General features: G+C 45.3%; 1 protein-coding gene across 1 annotated transcript in view; it reads right to left on the reverse strand.

Moving 5' to 3' along the window:
• Window positions 1-362: 362 nt before the first annotated feature.
• Window positions 363-20,423, reverse strand: part of LOC143964353 (asialoglycoprotein receptor 1-like) — a 22,100-nt gene continuing 2,039 nt past the window's right edge. The window contains exons 3-9 of the mRNA XM_077474048.1: window positions 16,467-16,562; window positions 16,313-16,369; window positions 11,076-11,147; window positions 8,085-8,159; window positions 4,639-4,790; window positions 1,132-1,238; window positions 363-942 (exon numbers count right to left, since the gene is read on the reverse strand). Coding sequence (XP_077330174.1) covers window positions 807-942; window positions 1,132-1,238; window positions 4,639-4,790; window positions 8,085-8,159; window positions 11,076-11,147; window positions 16,313-16,369; window positions 16,467-16,562 — 695 coding nt within the window. The 3' untranslated portion in view covers window positions 363-806. The remainder of the gene's footprint in view (window positions 943-1,131; window positions 1,239-4,638; window positions 4,791-8,084; window positions 8,160-11,075; window positions 11,148-16,312; window positions 16,370-16,466; window positions 16,563-20,423) is intronic.

The following is a 20,423-nucleotide window of genomic DNA, read 5'->3' on the forward strand; positions in this document are numbered from 1 at the left end:
TGTTAAGGGGGTGCTGATGGGACACTCTGATGTAAGGGGACTGGTGATGGGACACTCTGATGTAAGGGGGCTGGTGATGGGACACTCTGATGTAAGGGGGGTGCTGATGTGACACTCTGATGTAAGGGGTGCTGATGTGACACTCTGATGTAAGGGGGCTGGTGATGGGACACTCAAAATGTAAGTGGGCTGGTCTGGATGAAGTCCAGGGCCAAATATCTGTCCCAGTCCAGCCCTGGTGGTGTACGACCCTCCTTTTCAGACTTGCATCATCCGCTACAGGAGTTTGAGTGGGCTCCATGGTGGTCAGCAACGTGTCTTTCACAGCTTAAGTCGTAAGTTATTACTAAAACCAGTAATAATCGAATGCAGAGCAATTTTTAATATGATAAAGAGTGGATACATTTAGATCTTAGTCTCAAAGATACAACCGGCCCTTTTGAAGGCAACCATAATGCAGCCCTTGATAAAATTGAGGTGACACCCCTGATCTGGGGCTACACGAGAAGCTGGGATGTCTCCAAAGGTTTCATTAAAGTTATGACTATGGGCGGTCACTGAAGAGCAGTGGGTGGCAGTTTTGAGAGTGTCCCCCCCCATCCTCACTTTTAAATAAGTGGGGTTTAGTTGAATCATGACTTGAAGGATGGAGATGGGGGTGTAGACCTTTTGAGGAACCCTCATCACAAGGCACTCCATGTCCCAGAAAGTCCAGCAGGATACATTTTCTTCTGTTAGTAGATTCTCCCTCAATGTAGTATGAGATGAGGAGATATCAGGAGATGTCTGATGGTCCTCATTGCAGGTCACAATGCCTTCTTCTCACAGATGTATCGGTAACTATAGGTGCAGTAAGATGCGTACCAATCCTGTCCATTATCCAAACGAGCACAGTATCTACCACGCCTATACCAGAATGAAGGCTGACCATCTTTCCAGAACCTGGGGGGGGGGGGGAAACAAAAAACATTAGTGACCGGGCCGGCACTGATATTAACCACAACTGGTGGCAAAGCCTAGATGGCAGGAGAAGGCACCTCCTACAGCCTGAAAGTATTTTAGCTAAAAGGTCCAACATTTGCGCATAAAAAGCATTGCAGGTAATGTGAGAAGGAAAAGATGGTTTCATACATTGGAGATCTCTCATAGGATGTGCCGTCCACCCAATCCCAGATATCATTCTCATATGACAGACCGATCCAAAGATTCTGTGACTGTGAAATGTTACGTAGAAAATTCTGTAGAAAAACAAAAACAGTCACTACATATGATCTTATATAATCACCGGAGGAGCTTACACTCTAATGTCCTCACCACAGTCACCCACTATTATTATTATACATTTATATAGCTCTGACATATACCACAGTGCTGTACAGAGATCACTGAGCCAGTCACATCAATCTCTGTACCAGAGGAGCTTACACTCTAATGTCCCCTCCCCCCCACAGTCACATCAGTCTCTGTACAGAGGAGCTTACACTCTAATGTCCCCTCTCCCACAGTCACATCAGTCTCTGTACAGAGGAGCTTACACTCTAATGTCCCCTCCCCCCCCACAGTCACATCAGTCTCTGTACAGAGGAGCTTACACTCTAATGTCCCCTCCCCCCCACAGTCACATCAGTCTCTGTACAGAGGAGCTTACACTCTAATGTCCCCTTCCCCACAGTCACATCAGTCTCTGTACAGAGGAGCTTACACTCTAATGTCCCCTCCCCCACAGTCACATCAGTCTCTGTACAGAGGAGCTTACACTCTAATGTCCCCTCCCCCCCACAGTCACATCAGTCTCTGTACAGAGGAGCTTACACTCTAATGTCCCCTCTCCCACAGTCACATCAGTCTCTGTACAGAGGAGCTTACACTCTAATGTCCCCTCCCCCACAGTCACATCAGTCTCTGTATAGAGGAGCTTACACTCTAATGTCCCCCCCCCCACAGTCACATCAGTCTCTGTACCAGAGGAGCTTACACTCTAATGTCCCCTCCCCCACAGTCACATCAGTCTCTGTACAGAGGAGCTTACACTTTAATGCCCCCCCCCCCCCCACAGTCACATCAGTCTCTGTACAGAGGAGCTTACACTCTAATGCCCCCTCCCCCCACAGTCACATCAGTCTCTGTACAGAGGAGCTTACACTCTAATGTGCCCTCCCCCTACAGTCACATCAGTCTCTGTACAGAGGAGCTTACACTCTAATGTGCCCTCCCCCCACAGTCACATCACTCTCTGTACAGAGGAGCTTACACTCTAATCTCCCCTCCCCCACAGTCACATCAGTCTCTGTACAGAGGAGCTTACGCTCTAATGTCCCCTCCCCCCACATTTACACACAGCAGATATAATATTTACTGTAATGAATCTAAAAAGAGTAGAGACGCATTTATAAAGAGATGACAGGGGCTCTTCATATGCCTTTTATGTGTGTGGGTGGGTGTTCTTCTCTCTGCAGGAATCCGTGCCAAGTTAAGGATGTACCCTGTTTCCCCGAAAATAAGACCTAGCGTGATTGTCGGTGATGGCTGCAATATAAGCCCTAGTTAAAGTTGTAGGTCTTATTTTCAGGGTAGGGCTTATTTTCGAGGAAACGGGGTAGGGCTTATTTGGGGGGTTGGGCTTATATTGCAGCCATCACCGACAATCACGCTAGGTCTTATTTTTGGGGAAACAAGGTAGCAGGAGGTTCCTTAGGTACAGGGCTGGACTGGGACAGAAATTTGGCCCTGGACTTCATCCAGACCGGCCCACTTACAGTTTGAGTGTCCCATGAGCAGCCCCCTTACAACAGAGTGTTCCATCACCAGCCCCCTTACATCAGAGTGTCCCATCACCAGCCCCCTTACATCAGAGTGTCCCATCACCAGCCCCCTTACATCAGAGTGTCCCATCACCAGCCCCCTTACATCAGAGTGTCCCATCACCAGCCCCCTTACATCAGAGTGTCCCATCAGCACCCCCTTACATCAGAGTGTCCCTTCAGCAGCCCCCTTACATCAGAGTGTCCCATCACCAGCCCCCTTACATCAGAGTGTCCCATCACCAGCCCCCTTACATCAGAGTGTCCCATCACCAGCCCCCTTACATCAGAGTGTCCCATCACTAGCCCCCTTACATCAGAGTGTCCCATCACTAGCCCCCTTACATCAGAGTGTCCCATCAGCACCCCCTTACATCAGAGTGTCCCATCACTAGCCCCCTTACATCAGAGTGTCCCATCAGCACCCCCTTACATCAGAGTGTCCCATCACCAGCCCCCTTACATCAGAGTGTCCCATCAGCACCCCCTTACATCAGAGTGTCCCATCAGCACCCCTTACATCAGAGTGTCCCATCACCAGCCCCCTTACATCAGAGTGTCCCATCACCAGCCCCCTTACATCTGAGTGTCCCATCACCAGCCCCCTTACATCAGAGTGTCCCATCAGCACCCCCTTACATCAGAGTGTCCCATCACTAGCCCCCTTACATCAGAGTGTCCCATCACCAGCCCCCTTACATCTGAGTGTCCCATCACCAGCCCCCTTACATCAGAGTGTCCCATCACCAGCCCCCTTACATCAGAGTGTCGCATCAGCACCCCCTTACATCAGAGTGTCCCATCACCAGCCCCCTTACATCAGAGTGTCCCATCACCAGCCCCCTTACATCAGAGTGTCCCATCAGCACCCCCTTACATCAGAGTGTCCCATCAGCACCCCCTTACATCAGAGTGTCCCATCACCAGCCCCCTTACATCAGAGTGGCCCACTGAGCCATCGGCCCACTGGGAAACTCCCGGTAGTCCTGATGGCCAGTACATGCCTGCTTAGGTGAAGCCTTGGGCTAAGAGAGAATGGGATTGCTCAAAAGGGAGGATGGCTGTTGTGTCTGTATGAGCAAAGTCACCAGCCAGCAAGAACTGAGGATTACATGGAGTCCTTTCCTGTATAAAAGCCCTTCAGAAATTTAGATCCACGAAGGATTCCTTATAAAGATGCCAATCCAGCTGCCCAGTTCGGAGAAGGATAGTCCTTTCACATGGGAATGGAATACAATCCCGCGTCTTCAATTCTTCAATCTCAGAGGTCCCTCAGCTTTGGGGACACTATGGCATCTTTCATCTTTCCCTTGGTACCTACCCATGGGCACAGGAAGGAACAGATTTTCGCAAAGCCAACATAGACCATGGTGTCTGGACAGGACTGCCGGAGATGGAGTACAGTCCACACATGTATTACAAGGTCTCACACAACTGTGCCTAATAAAATTATTTTCTGGTTGCCTTGCGCAATTTTGCGTTGGCTTATGATAGTGGAAAGCGTGCCACCAAATAAAGGATCATCCATTCGGGTGAACAAAACAAAGACGTGATTAGGTTTATGATATTCAGCAGAGCTTCACCTCATACTCTAAGCTCTGCGGAGGAACATCCCCTTGCAAAGTCAACAGTCTATTTCTCTTTAGTAGACCAACCCTAATGATCCCAGGGCAAATGTCATCTGGACATCTATGTTTCTCAGTTTCATCATTTCTGTACTTGTTTTGGGTTAGCAACTCACAATGTAGCCAAACAATTGTGTTGGTGGCTACAGAGGGAAGTCAGTAGTGCCCCTCCCCTCCATGTGGCAGCCCCATTTACACCTCATCATCCTCACCATCTCATCCAGACCTTTGATGGCCACAAGTTGACCTTTCTTATCCTCACAGTGTTTCTTGGCGTAATCCCACGGCCGCGCATTTTGGGACAGGTAGTAGCAGTTTAGGCCAAAGTGTGTCCATTCCGAACCGCATAGTGGATCAGAAGTGCCTGGGAGGAGGAAAAAGAAAGAGTGCAGGAGAAAATCAGCGAAAGAAAGAAGAGAGGAAAGGGAGAGAGAACGAGTGGAGGAGAAAAATAGAGAAAGAACGGGAGGAGAGAGGAAGAGGAGAGAGAACGAGTGGAGGAGAAAAGTAGAGGAAGAATAGAGGAGAAAGAAAGTGTGGAGGATAAAAATAGAGAAAGAAAGGGAGGAGAGAGGAAGAGGAGAGAGAACGAGTGGAGGAGAAAAGTAGAGGAAGAAAGGGAGGAGTGAGAAAGAGGAGAGAGAACGAGTGGAGGAGAAAAGTAGAGAGAGAAAGGGAGGAGTGAGGAAGAGGAGAGAGAACGAGTGGAGGAGAAAGTAGAGAGAGAAAGGGAGGAGTGAGGAAGAGGAGAGAGAACGAGTGGAGGAGAAAAGTAGAGGAAGAATAGAGGAGAGAGGAAGAGGAGAGAGAACAAGTGGAGGAGAAAAGTAGAGGAAGAATAGAGGAGAGAGGAAGAGGAGAGAGAACGAGTGGAGGAGAAATTTAGAGGAATAAAAGGAGGAGAGAGAAAGTGTGGAGGAGAAAAATAGAGAAAGAACGAAGGAGGGAGAAAGAGTGGAGGAGACATTTTGAGAAATAAAAGGAGGAGAGAAAAAGAGTGGAGGAGAAATTTAGAGAAATAAAGGGAGGAGAGAGAAAGAGGAGAGAGAAAGAGTGGAGGAGAAAAATAGAGAAAGAACGGAGGGGAGAGGAAGAGGAGAGAGAAAGAAAGGGAGGAGAAAAGTAGAGAAAGAACGGAGCAGAGAGAAAGAGTGGAGAAGAAAAATAGAGAAAGAAAGGGAGGAGAGAGGTATGGGGAAAAATAAAGCATGGTGGAGAAAAATAGAGAAAGAATGGAGGAGGAATTTAGAGAAATAAAAGAAGGAGAGAGTAAGAGCGGAGGAGAAATTTTGAGAAATAAAGGGAGGAGAGAGAAAGAGTGGAGGAGAAAAGTAGAGAAAGAAAGGAAGCAGAGAGGAAGGGGGAGAGGAAGAATGGAGGAGAAAAATAGAGACAGGAAAGAAAAGGTAGGAGAGAGGAAGAGGAGAGAGAAGGAGTGGAGGAGAAAAATAGAGAAAGAAAGGGAGGAGAGAGGAAGAGGAGAGAGAACGAGTGGAGGAGAAATTTAGAGAAAGAAAAGGAGGAGAGAGGTATGGGGAAAAATAAAGCATGGTGGAGAAAAATAGAGAAAGAATCGAGGGGAGAGGAAGAGGAGAGAGAAAGAATGGAGGAGAAAAATAGAGACAGGAAAGAAAAGGGAGGAGAGAGAAAGAGTGGAGAAGAAAAGTAGAGAAAGAACGGAGGAGAGAGAAAGAGTGGAGGAGAAAAGTAGAGAAAAAACGGAGAAGAGAGAAAGAGTGGAGGAGAAAAGTAGAGACAGAATGGAGGAGAGAGAAAGAGTGGAGGAGAAAAGTAGAGAAAGAAAGGGAGGAGAGAGAAAGAGTGGAGGAGAAAAGTAGAGAAAGAACAGAGGAGAGAGAAAGAGGAGAGAGAAAGAGTGAAGGAAAAAAGTAGAGAAAGAAAGGGAGGAGAGAGAAAGAGTAGAGGAGAAAAGTAGAGAAAGAGCAGAGGAGAGAGAAAGAGGAGAGGAAAGAGTGGAGGAGAAAAGTAGAGAAAGAACGGAGGAGAGAGAAAGAGTGAAAAAGAAAAGTAGAGAAAGAAAGGGAGGAGAGAGAAAGAGTGGAGGAGAAAAGTAGAGAAAGAGGAGAGAGAAAGAGGAGAGAGAAAGAGGAGAGAGAAAGAGTGGAGGAGAAAAGTAGAAAAAGAAAGGGAGGAGAGAGAAAGAGTGGAGGAGAAAAGTAGAGAAAGAACAGAGGAGAGAGAAAGAGGAGAGAGAAAGAGTGGAGGAGAAAAGTAGAAAAAGAAAGGGAGGAGAGAGAAAGAGTAGAGGAGAAAAGAAGAGAAAGAAAGGAGGAGAGAGAAAGAATGGAGGAGAAATTTCGAGAAATAAAGGGAGGAGAGAGAAAGAGTGGAGGAGAAAAATAGAGAAAGAACAGAGGAGAGAGAAAGAGTGGAGGAGAAATTTAGAGAAAGAAAGGGAGGAGAGAGAAAGAGTGGAGGAGAAATTTAGAGAAATAAAGGGAGGAGAGAGAAAGAGTGGAGGAGAAAAGTAGAGAAAGAAAGGGAGGAGAGAGAAAGAGTGGAGGAGAAAAGTAGAGAAAGAACAGAGGAGAGAGAAAGAGTGGAGGAGAAATTTAGAGAAAGAAAGGGAGGAGAGAGAAAGAGTGGAGGAGAAAAGTAGAGAAAGCGTGGAGGAGAAAAGTAGAGAAAGAACAGAGGAGAGAGAAAGAGTGGAGGAGAAAAGTAGAGAAAGAACGGAGGTGAGAGAAAGAGGAGAGAGAAAGAGTGGAGGAGAAAAGTAGAAAAACAAAGGGAGGAGAGAGAATGAGTGGAGGAGAAATTTAGAGAAATAAAGGGAGGAGAGAGAAAGAGTGGAGGAGAAAAGTAGAGAAAGAACGGAGGAAAGAGAAAGAGTGGAGGAGAAAAGTAGAAAAAGAAAGGGAGGAGAGAGAAAGAGTGGAGGAGAAAAGTAGAGAAAGAACAGAGGAGAGAGAAAGAGTGGAGGAGAAATTTAGAGAAAGAAAGGGAGGAGAGAGAAAGAGTGGAGGAGAAAAGTAGAGAAAGAACGGAGGAGAGAGAAAGAGTGGAGGAGAAAAGTAGAAAAATAAAGGGAGGAGAGAGGTATGGGGAAAAATATAGCATGGTGGAGAAAAATAGAGAAAGAATGGAGGAGAAAATTAGAGAAACAAAAGAAGGAGAGAGAAAGAGTGGAGGAGAAAAGTAGAGAAAGAAAGGAAGCAGAGAGGAAGGGGGAGAGGAGGAATGGAGGAGAAAAATAGAGACAGGAAAGAAAAAGGAGGAGAGAGGAAGAGTGGAGGAAAAAGTAGAGAAAGAAAGGGAGGAGAGAGAAAGAGTGAAGGATAAAAGTAGATAAGGAAAGGGAGGAGAGAGGTATGGGGAAAAATAAAGAGTGGAGGACAAAAATAGAGATGAAGGGAGGAGAGAGGAAGGTGGAGATATAAGTTGAGAGAAAAGAAGGGAAAGGATGGAGAGAGAGAGAAAGAAGAGGACAAAGAGAAGTGAGGGAGAAGGAGGACTTATATATTTTAATTAACAGAAAATCTGAAGAGGTCTCATTAGGCTGGAGAGCAGCGGGTGGGTTACCTCCTGCGTCTTGTACAGGAAGCCAGAAATAATAATAGTGAGAGATCGTGCCTTAGAAAGTCAGGGAAAATGAAGGTGTGGAGGATTAGCGATTGGCGGAATAGGGAAAACATACCATTGCTGTTGCGGAGTCCATCTGTTAGTTTCCCCACTGCGGCCAAAATCCTCTGATTGTCACTGGTAAGAGAACCTGCAATAGGAAACAATACAAATATCAATATTTCTGTGTCTCCATTAGCAGGGAAGAAAGAAGAGAGGAACACCGGAAGTATCTCCGGTGGGACCTTTATCTCCAACCTTAAAAAGCCAACTCTAGCCGGGAAAAGTTTTGATTCTCAGCCTTTCCATTCCCCTCAACATCTGCACACAGTAGATGGGTTTGATCTGTAAATAGTCATTTATGAATTTCTGCAAGCTCATATCGTAATCTCATATCCAGGAGAATCAAAACATTTGCAGATTCATCTGAATTTTATGACCAATTTGCTTGTCATCATTGGTGATGACAAAGTGGGGAGAGATGTCTCCAACATGGACACATATGGATGTAGATCCACCACTGGAGGCCTTGCCCCTTCCCGTTTTTCTCTTATTGCTGTTTGCCTTCCTATTGAATAAAAATACAACTTGTTTCCTCGAAGAGCTCTCCCCACTGGAGGGGCACTGGAATAAAAAAACATACAGAGGATCTAATCCTGCCTCATTCCATCCAAACAATGGAAAGTTTTGGTCGAAGTCGGGCTTCCAAGGTAGATTGCATTATGTTGATGGACATTTAATGCTCCAGTTTTCATGAAATGTTCCAATATCTCGTAGAAAGCCTTCCCTGATGAATGGCATATGTCATGACCACAAAATCGGGGCAACTCCACATTCATGCCTATGGTTTGGGATGGTCAGGTGTTTACAATTTTGGTCATATATCCATATCTTTCCACTTTTATATGCTGTTCACAAAGGTCTTATTTGTGTGCTGATCAGTTATACCAGCCTTTCCCAACCTTTTCAACATAGAGGAACCCTTCCAATAACTTTTTAGAGCCCCTGGTAAAAAAATATTTTTAAATGAACAGCTTGTGATGGTCAGTGGGAAGAATGCTCCTTACCAGTGGTGTAACTATGCCTTCAGGGCCCCAGTGCAAGAAACCATGAAGGGCCCCCCTGACTCCCATCAGGCCCTTCCCTCCGAGCCCTTTGGTGGAAGGCACGTACCACCTTTGTGACCCTGGTAGTTCTGCCACTGGTGTGAGTGTTTTTGTTATATATTTTTTCACAATATTATCTTTTAAATTATATTTTACATTTTTTTTTAGTTGCCCCGTTAGGGGGGCTTCGGTGAGATATCAGGGGTCTAAACAGACCTCTGACGTTCCATCTTTGGGACAGAGAAAGGTGGTGGAGGACATAGCCATCCATCTCCTTCTCTGCAGCCTTAGCTGCACAGAACGAATGGATAGGAATAGCTATGTACAGAGTTTACTACATTTCAGTTATGAATGGACAGATTCAGTGTTCGGTACAGATCACTGATTCTCCATTCAGAAAAGGAAGGGGCCAGTAAATGACACATTCACCGGCCCCTTCCCCACTCTCCATCCTGACAGATCCCCCGCAGCAGCCGATGGAAGAGGGGAGGGGAGAACCTGGCAGAGCTGCAGGGGGACATGGAGGGGACCAGAGAGAGTACATGGGGGGGGGCAGCAGGAAGCTGGATAGGAGGAGCGGGGCAGCTATGTATAGTGGAATTGATCTCTCCATTTTCTTCCCGCAGCCGCTGAATGCCACTTCTCCTCCTCTTCCTCCTGTAGGTGATCAGCAGATGCAGGACAAAAATGGAAAGATTGTCTCCTCTATATGCAGCCGTCCCCTTGGCTCCTTATACAGGTATACAAGGGAGCCCCTGCAGCATGGGCCCAAGTCACGATTTGCGATCCTCGGTAGGTACGTCCATGCTCCTTACACTTGTGGTCACTGGGAAGAATCCTCCCTTACAGATAGCTAAAAAAGACGATTGGTGTCAGTGGTTAATGACTCTGGATAAACCCTAGGGTTCCATGGAACAGTGGTTGAGAAACCCTGGGTTATACGACTGAACATTGACCTCAGTGATCTCCATTCGTCCAGGAGTTGGCTTTCCTAAAGTTTATTTTAGCATCTAAGCCCTTGTACACACGGTCGGAGAATCCGTCGGAATGTGTCCTATCGGACCGTGTTGTCGGATAATCCGACTGTGTGTGGTCTGCATCGGACTGTTTCCGTCGGAATATCCGTCGGACCAAATTTTACAACATGTTGGAAATATTTCCCGACCAACTGGTCCGATAGGACATACTCCGATCATGTGTAAAGAATTCCGATCGGACAAAGTGCCACGCATGCTCAGATCAAATTCCTACATCAAAGCTATTGGCTACTAGCCTGAACGCAGTCCCATCGTAATGAAATTACATTATCACGTTCTGAATGATCGGATTTTTCGACAACTTAGTCCGACCGTGTGTATACAACAGTTTCGGAAAAGATCCGACGGACAAAATCCGTCGGATTTGGTTGTCGAAATGTCCGACCGTGTGTACAAGGGCTAAGAAGGGCCTGAGGACGGAAACCCAAGAATCTTGTTGCAAGCATTGGCCATGACCACTGGAATGAAATAAACTGTTCATCGGTTGGGATCCCTCTATCTTATGTCTGAAATGAGAGAAGCTCATGTGGAGAAGAACCTTCAGTATGATTGATGATAATCGAGACCTGAAATTAAGTTCAGTTCTACAAAGTAGACCTGGGCACCAAGCAACTGAGAATTTCTTGGTCAGAGAGGGCAAAGACCACCCTCATAAACAGACTCTTTTCCTAGGTCCTGGGTGACCTAAAACCCCAAAACAATGGGATGGAGGTTAGTTGAGACGTTATGAATGAATGAAACATGTTGGCCTTTAATAAGAATAATAGACATTCCAAACCTTTGTTGCTATACAGTTATCTCCAACACCTAAAAATGTCCAGCCTCCAATCAGATTGACCCTAATGAATACACTACATGCTACAAATGTCCAGGCAGGCCCAGAGGTCAACACAACCCATTATTCTTACAGGGGGGCACAATTACCTGTGATTTCGTCAGACAGAAAAAGGTTCACCATCGACTTGATATTCGTCACTGTGCTTTCCACTGCGTTTTCTGAGGAGACAGGAAATCAGTCTTTATTCCATGTTCATCTTCTCAGATGCTTCTGCTGCCCATAAAAACCATTACCCAGGAGGGCTGAACCATATACAGATTCTTCCCCTCTTGGATAACAACAACATTGCTTGGGGCTTCATGGCAGTAGAGTCAGCTCACTATAGTTAGGAGCTCACTGGATTATAAGGAGACCAGCAGGTTGATGATACCTACCTAGACATATCCTTTAACTGAACGTTGACCTCAGGGATCTCCAGAATGTGCACAACTGGCTTCTATGCTAGTTATATGAACATTTCTGGTTACAAATAGAGCTGTGCTGAAATACCAATACAAATTATAATATATGAATCAAGAAATAGTCCAAATAATGGAAGCAAAAGTCCTGACCAGCCCTGAAGCAGCAATCATTAGTTGCTAAATCACCAGTGCAGATAGCGAAAAATAATAAAAGGGTTGAAGTCCAAGTTCTGATGAGAGGAGTCCTTCCAATGATATTGACACCATCAAACGCCCACATTGAAATGTGACCTCCACCATATAAAGTGCTCGCTTATATGGACCTCCTATAACGGGAGGTCAGAAACACTTGTGGCTTATACCCAGCCAGGGCCTTTATCCCTCCAGGAGAGGGGTATGAAGATGGCATCGCCCACCATATCTGGATTCCCAAGGCAAAAGAGTCAGAAACGATCTCAGCTCAATCTTGTCCTCCACAGAGCCTTTACGACATGGAATCCAATGGGTGTGATATCCTGAGGGTGGATCCGTGTCGTATGGGTTCTGTGGAGGGTTCCAGTTAAGATTGAGCTGAGATCGTTTCTGACCTTTTTGCCTTGGTAATCCACATATGGTGGGCGTTGCCATCTTCATACCCCTCCTGGATGGATAAAGGCCCTGGCTGGGTATAAGCCACAAGTGTTTCTGACCTCCCGTTATGGGAGGTATAGGCTGGTAATTGAACACTTTATATGGTGGAGGTCACATTTCAATTTGGGTCTCATCATAACTTGGACTTAAAAACCTTTTATTATTTTTCACTATTTGCACTGGACTTTTCCATTATTTGAACTATTTCTTGATTCATATATTATCATTTGTGTTGGCATTTCAGTGCAGCTCTATTTGTAACCATTTATTATTGACTGTGTATATCTCACAGCCAGGGGCGGACTGAAAACTCATGGGGCCCCCGGGCAATAGGAGATTATGGGGCCCCTAGGCAATCAGAGATTATGGGGCCATACAGTATGCACACACACACAACAGTATACAATCACACGGTATACACAGACATGTTTCTATTGGCTGAGAAGGTACTGGAGAGGTGGGGTGGCTATAATCTCAGGATTTTTAGATCAAAAGGATGTCGGTAAGGGACATTTCAGAGACAAATGTAAAAAAAAAAAAACCCACAGATTTTTACATACTGTCCCTGGTCTTACTGAGGCTGGCAACCCTGATGGGGCCCCCTAGTGGCCTGGGGCTCTCGGGCAGTGCCCGAGTGGCCGAATGGTCAGTCCGCCCCTGCTCACAGCAGAGTTGCTGCTCTCAAAGATCACTTGGAGTTCATAGCGCAGTTTCTTCTTGTTTGCTTACATGCACATCTCTGTTATCCCGAGTAGGGATGAGCTGAATGTATCTAGTTCAAGCATGGTTAGGCGAACAATAGTGACTCCGAAACCCCATTGAAGTCAATAGGAGTCAAAAGCTGAAAACCAGTATTGGTCATTTTCTAAGATTACTGGCAAATGGCATGGAGGGGTGCACTTCCCTAGGGAAAAAAGGACCAAAACAAAAAATGTTTACCAAATTCCATTTAACGGGGGGATCAGCAATTTTATTAATACATAAGAGTCAAATATTGAATGTGCAAAAATCCCTTAAAAAACATGCCTGAGGATGGCCAGACCCAGCCTGTGAAGTCACCCATCTGTACCATGTATACAACCTATCGCAGCAAAACTGACACATTTGCACATAGATAAAAAGAATTCTGAAAATCTATTTATCTATACCAGACCCTTATCCTAGCTTCGGGGTTTGATATGAATTCTAAGGGGAAACCTCATACAACAGACAAAAACAAAAAGCACAATCCATGCCAAACTTTTATCAGGGCCAGAATGGGGGCAAGATGAGTGTATGCCCCCCACCCAAAAAGGACCAAAACAAAAAATGTTTACCAAATTCCATTTACGGTAACTGAGAATTAGCAATTTTATTAATACAAAAGAGTCAAACATTGGATGTGCAAAAATCACTTAAATAACATGCCTGGGGATGGCCAGACCCAGCCTGTGAAGTCACCCATCTGTACCATGTATACAACCTGTCGCAGCAAAACTGACACATTTGCACATAGATAAAAATAATTCTGAAATTTTATTTATCTATACCAGACCCTTATCCTAGCTTTGGGGTTTGATATGAATTCTAAGGGGAAACCTCATACAGCAGACAAGAACAAAAAGCCCAATCCATGCCAAACTTTTATCAGGGCCAGAATGGGGGGAAGATGAGTGTGTGCCCCCCCCCCACCCAATCCCGGACCATATTAGTCCACATACCCTCAACTTGGGAGGTACCTTGGCAGTGCACCTCATCTCCATGTGGATAGGAGAAGGCAGAGGCGTCTGCTGGTATATTTTTGGATGGGGCAGCAAACAATACCCCTGCCAACAGCCCCCTGGTTGGTCAGTCAGGTCACAGGCACCCCCCCCCCCCTGGTTAGTCGGTCACCAGCCCCACAATTACCCCATCTAGGTTACTGGCAGCAGGCGGCGACTTTACCCTGCATCTCCTCTCCTCCTCGGCTTCGGCGGCTTCCCCTGCATCTCCCCCCTCCTCCTTTTCGGAGGCCAATAGGATCGCTTCTCCTCTCGGCCAAAATTGGTTGACGGGTCTCAGGACCCACTTCCTGATTGGAGAGGGAGGAGATTTAGGAAGACGATAGCGAATATTAGTTTGCTATTGTCACACAACTGGGTGGGCTCGAGGCGCAGTGCTCCACCCTTTTTTGAAGCCAGTTAGAGCCTCAGGCTCTAATCAAATGCTTCTGAAAAAAAAAAAAAAACAATTGGAACCCATGTGTCCGGTGCCCTGTAGGCAGTTTAACCACTTCCGGACTGCCCACCGTCGTTATACGTTGGTACTTTGAAGGAGGATATTGTTGTTATGGCAGCAGCTAGCTACCATGACCCCCGGTATCCTCTTCTTCAGTGAGCGGTCCAGTTTCTGATAAAAGTGGTCTCTGTGGCGAATTCGCCGCAAGATCACTTTTATCGGTGGCTGGAGAGGGCCTACCCCCTCCCGCCGTGCTCCGGTGCCCTCTGCCACTTACCAGAGCCGTCGGTGGTGATCGGGTCCTCTCCCTGTAAGGTATGGAGACAAGTGAGGGGAAGATGTCCCCCTCCCGTCTCCATATCACTGGAGGGCAGAAGCGACGTCAAAACGTCACTTCCGCCCATAGCTCTTAAAGGGCCATTTTTTTTATTTTTATTTTTTTTACTGCATGTTAATGTAAATATGAGACGTGAGGTCTTTTTGACCCCCAGATCTCATATTTAAGAGGTCCTGTCATGCTTTTTTCTATAACAAGTGATGTTTACATTCCTTGTAATAGGAATAAAAGTGACACTTTTTAATTTTTTTTATAAAGGACAGTGTCAAAATAAAAAGTAAAATAAATAAAGAAAGAAAATATTTTTTTTTAAAGCGCCCGTCCTGCCGAGTTTGCACGCAGAAGCGAACGCATACATGAGTCGCGCCCGCATGTGAAAACGGTGTTCAAGCCACACATGTGAGGTATCACCGCGATCGTTAGGATGAGAGCAATAATTCTATCCCTAGACCTCCTCTGTAACTTAAAACATACAACCTGTAGAATTTTTTAAATGCCACCTATGGAGGTTTTTAAGGGTAAAATTTTGTCGCCATTCCATGAGCGGAGCGCAATTTTGAAGCGTGACATGTTGGGTATCAATTTAACATAACATCATCTTTCACGATATATATATATATATAAAAACAAAATTGGGCTAACTTTACTGTTGTCTTATTTTTTAATTAAAAAAAGTGTCCACTGGGAGAAGGGCCAGTTCCCAACAACCATGGCCAGGTATTTGTAGGGGGCTGTGGTTGGGGCGGGTGGGGGGCTTATTGGAATTTAGAAGTTCCCTTTAACAATAAAAAGGAAACAAGTTTAGAGCCTTGTACACACGGTCGGAGAATCCGTCGGAATGCGTCCTATCGGATCGTGTCGTTGGATAATCCGACTGTGTGTGGTATGCATCGGACTGATTCTGTCCGAATCTCCGTCGGACCCAATTTTCCAACATGTTGGAAATATTTTCCGACCAACTGGTTCGATCGGACATACTCCGATCATTTGTAGAGAATTGTGATCGGACCAAGTGCCACGCATGCTCAGATCAAATTCCTACATCAAAGCTATTGGCTACTAGCCTGAATGTAGTCCCATCGTAACGAAATTACGTCATCACGTTCTGAATGATCGGATTTTTCGACAACTTAGTCCGACCGTGTGTATGCAACAGTTTCAGACAAGATCCGACGGACAAAATCTGACGGATTTGGTTGGCAGAATGTCCGACCGTGTGTACAGGGGCTAAGAAGACTTACAAAAAAAAAAAAACCTGTCCTACGATGTACACCCCTCATCAATCGTGTCTTCCAATACAGGTCTACTTCAATCACAATGATACGATGCCCACCAATCCACTGAAAGTCCAAAATCTTGCTAACATGGCCTTCCCCATCACTCACACACACCAAATGACATTGTAGGAGGAACGCCTATCCAATCCCCTCCCGGAGAAACCATAGGGTCCCACAGAACCCTGGATGAGATAGACAATGGATCCCTCAGCCTCCAAAAAACACTTAAATTGTAGATCTGTAAGCGGTTTATTTGGTGCCCAGGAGAAGATAAAGAGGCCACAGAGAACGCTCATGTTCCGTGTATGAGGCCCTGTTGGTCTTTGCATCTCCTCCATGACCTGAGGATCTCATCAACAGAGAGCACTTTTTTTTTTTTTTGGGTCAACTGCCCATTGTTTACGTGGATGTTATCACTGCCCAGATAGATAACAGGGTGCAGCTTAAGCTCTGCTGCCGACTGGCAAACCCCCAAAACCTACTCCGGAAGTCCGTCATGAAGCTTTCAAAGTCAGTCAGTTTCTCCGCCATCACTGAATCTGGAAAAGGGATAAAAAATAACAAGGTTGAAAAGACTAGAACCCCGACATTATCCCACTGTAACCCTCCCCCATAGAACCCAAAGTCCCCACTTACTTTCCACATATAATTGGTCCACTCTGGAGTGCACCTCAATACTCATGTTCCTCAGCTTCACCTCCAGGCTCTGCTCTGTTTCACCCACCCCCTGACCTGTCACATAAAAAAAAAAAAAAAGAGAGAGAGAGCAGAACATTGTCACCCTATAACAGGAAATGTTTGAACGAGAACCTTTGTGGCAGGATCACTTACCCCTTGTACACACGGTCGGAGATTCCGACAACCAAATCCAACGGAGTAATTCCGACGGATTAATTCCGGGAAGAGGTTCGGAAGTGATGTTGCATACACACGGTCGGACTAAATTGTCGGAAAATCCGATTGTACATAACGTGATGACGTTATTTCGTTACGACGGGACTGCGTTCGGGCTAGTAGCCAATAGCTTTGGTCTAGGAATTTGATCTGAGCATGCGTGGCACTTTGTTCCTCGGTGTAGGCTACACATGATCGGAGTATGTCCGATCGGAGCATTTTGTCGGAAAACTTTACCGGCAAGTTGGAAAACTTGGTCCGTCAGATATTCCGACGGAAACAGTCCGATGGAGACCACACACACAGTCGAAATAACCGACAAAACGGTCCAATAGGACACAATTACGTCGGAATCTCCGACCGTGTGTACAAGGGCTAAGTGCCCATTCACACAGGGGGCGACGCGACTTGCAGCGCGACTCACAGACGCAACCTGCACACGACTTCAGCAGCGACTTGCAAAACGACTACTGTATAGAAGTCAATGCAAGTCGCCTGAAGTCGCCCCAAAAATAGTACAGGAACCTTTTTTCTAAGTCGGAGCGACTTGAGTTGCTCCTATTAGAACGGTTCCATAGTACAGAACGGAGCGCGACTTGTCAGGCGGCTAAGTCGCCTGACAAGTCGCGGTAGTGTGAACGGGCACTAAGGATTATTTTAATCAGCTTAGGTCAATGGAAATACTACAGGCATCCAAATGGTATTGTATGGCTGGCAATTTAAATTACATTTTTTTCTTTAGAAATGTAGTTTTGCTGCAGCAGGTTCTATACATGGTGTAGATGTACCACTTTACAGGCAGACTCAGGGGACCCCCCCCCCCTTCCCCAGGCACTATATTTAACCACTTCCCGCTCAAAGACGTCATATGACATCTTTGACTTTCAGTGGGAATATCTAAATGCTGCTTGCAGGTACAGACATCATTCAGATATCTTTGTTTTCAGCCGGCGATTCTGTGCAACATAGGAATGATCATAGCGGTGGTTCCATCGCTTGATCGTTCTTACAGGCGACGGGAGGGGACATCGGCCATCCGGTGCTTCTCCTGTGCCACCGGGGACCCGGAGAGAGAATCGCCAACCGCCGGATGACGACCATAGAGATTTCCGGTGACCAGATTGTCACCAGTCATCTCTATGACTTTCGGAGGCCTGGGTGCAACGTTATGATGTCACGTCCAGGCCGGGGATGTAAACAAAGCCGCAGATGCGGCTAGTAAGTATGGGATCGTGGATTTTTTTTTCCAATAGGACACATTCCGTCGGAATCTCCGACCGTGTGTACAAGGGCTAAGGATTATTTCAATCAGCTTAGGTTAATGGAAATACTACAGGCATCCAAATGGGTATTGTATTGCTGGCAATTTAAATTACATTTTTTTCTTTAGAAATGTAGTTTTGCTGCAGCAGGTTCTATACATGGTGCAGATGTACCACTTTACAGGCAGACTCAGGGGACCCCACCCCCCTCCCCAGGCACTATATTTAACCACTTCCCGCCCAAAGACGGCATATGATATCTTTTGACTTTCAGTGGGAATATCTAAATGCTGCTTGCAGGCACAGACATCATTCAGATATCTTTGTTTTCAGCTGGCGATTCTGTGCACCATAGGAATGATCATAGCGGTGGTTCCATCGCTTGATCGTTCTTACAGGCGACGGGAGGGGACATCGGCCATCCGGTGCTTCTCCTGTGCCACCGGGGACCCGGAGAGAGAATCGCCAACCGCCGGATGACGACCATAGAGATTTCCGGTGACCAGATTGTCACCAGTCATCTCTATGACTTTCGGAGGCCTGGGTGCAACGTTATGATGTCACGTCCAGGCCGGGGATGTAAACAAAGCCGCAGATGCGGCTAGTAAGTATGGGATCGTGGATTTTTTTTTCCAATAGGACACATTCCGTCGGAATCTCCGACCGTGTGTACAAGGGCTAAGGATTATTTTAATCAGCTTAGGTCAATGGAAATACTACAGGCATCCAAATGGGTATTGTATTGCTGGCAATTTAAATTACATTTTTTTCTTTAGAAATGTAGTTTTGCTGCAGCAGGTTCTATACATGGTGCAGATGTACCACTTTACAGGCAGAGTAAGGGGACCCCCCCCCCTTCCCCAGGCACTATATTTAACCACTTCCCGCTCAAAGAAGTCATATGACATCTTTGACTTTCAGTGGGAATATCTAAATGCTGCTTGCAGGTACAGACATCATTCAGATATCTTTGTTTTCAGCCGGCGATTCTGTGCACCATAGGAATGATCATAGCGGTGGTTCCATCGCTTGATCGTTCTTACAGGCGACGGGAGGGGCCATCCGGTGCTTCTCTGGGCTCTCCTGTGCCATTAGGGACCCGGAGAAAGAATCGGCCACAGCTGGATGACGACCATAGAGATTTCCGGTGACCAGATTGTCACCAGTCATCTCTATGACTTTCGGAGGCCCTGGTGCAACGTTATGATGTCACGTCCAGGCCACGGATGTAAACAAAGCCGCAGATGTGGCTAGTAAGTATGGGATTGTGGATTTTTTTTTCCCACCGATCTCATGCTTTCCAGCCTGGAGGAGAGATGCGGAGGTCTTATTGATCCCACATCTCTCCATAAAGAGGACCTGTCACAAACGATTCCTATTACAAGGGATGTTTGCATTCCTTGTAATAGGAATAAAAGTGATCAAAAAAATTTAAAAGTGTAAAAAAATAAAAAAATAAAAAATAAATAATAATAATAATTTAAAACGCCTCTGTACCCGGTAGCTCGCACTCAGAAGCGAACGCACACACAAGTCCCGCCCACATATGTAAACACTGTTCAAACCACACATGCGAGGAATCGCCGTGTGCGTTAGAGCGCGAGCAACAATTCTAGCACTAGATCTCCTCTGTAACTCTAAACATGTAACCTGTAAAAAAAAAAATTAAAATGAAAGCATCGCCTATGGAGATGTTTAAGTACCAAACTTTGGCGTCATTCCATGAGTGGGCGCAATTTTAAAGCGTGACATGTTGGGTATCTGTTTACTCAGCATAACATCATCTTTATACTAAAAAAATTGGGCTAACTTTATTTTTTTGTTTTTTAAATCATGAAACTGTTTTTTTTTTACCGAAAAAAACGCGTTTTGAAAGATTGTTTTTGCGCAAATACCGTGCGAGATAAAAAGTTGGAATGACTGCCCCATTTTATTCCCTAGGGTCTCTGCTAAAAATCTATACATACACATATATATATATATATATATATATATATATATATATATATATATATATATATATATATATATATGTATATGTATATATATGTATATATATATATATATATATATATATATATATATATATATATATATATATATATATATATATATATATATAAAATGTTTGGGGGTTCTGAGTAATTTTCTAGCAAAAAAAATTATGATTTTCACATGTAGGAGAGGAGTGTCGGAATATTAAAGTATATTATATTATATATATTATATTAATATTAAAGGATTTTTTTTTTCATTTTTATTGTTGTACTTTAAGCATCCTCAAAATCACTGCTCTTGAAAAAACAATATTTTTTGAAAAAAAAAACGTTTGCATTAATGCATGTCTCCCAGGGCAGTACCCGGACACCCATAACCCTTTTTAAGGCCAATTACTTGCATAATATAAGCCTTCAGATATTTGATTTTTCAAGTTTGG

Source organism: Lithobates pipiens, unplaced genomic scaffold (assembly GCF_037356315.1).
Source record: "Lithobates pipiens isolate NorthernLeopardFrog02 unplaced genomic scaffold, aLitPip1_a1.2 Scaffold_8, whole genome shotgun sequence".
Lineage (NCBI taxonomy): Eukaryota > Metazoa > Chordata > Amphibia > Anura > Ranidae > Lithobates > Lithobates pipiens.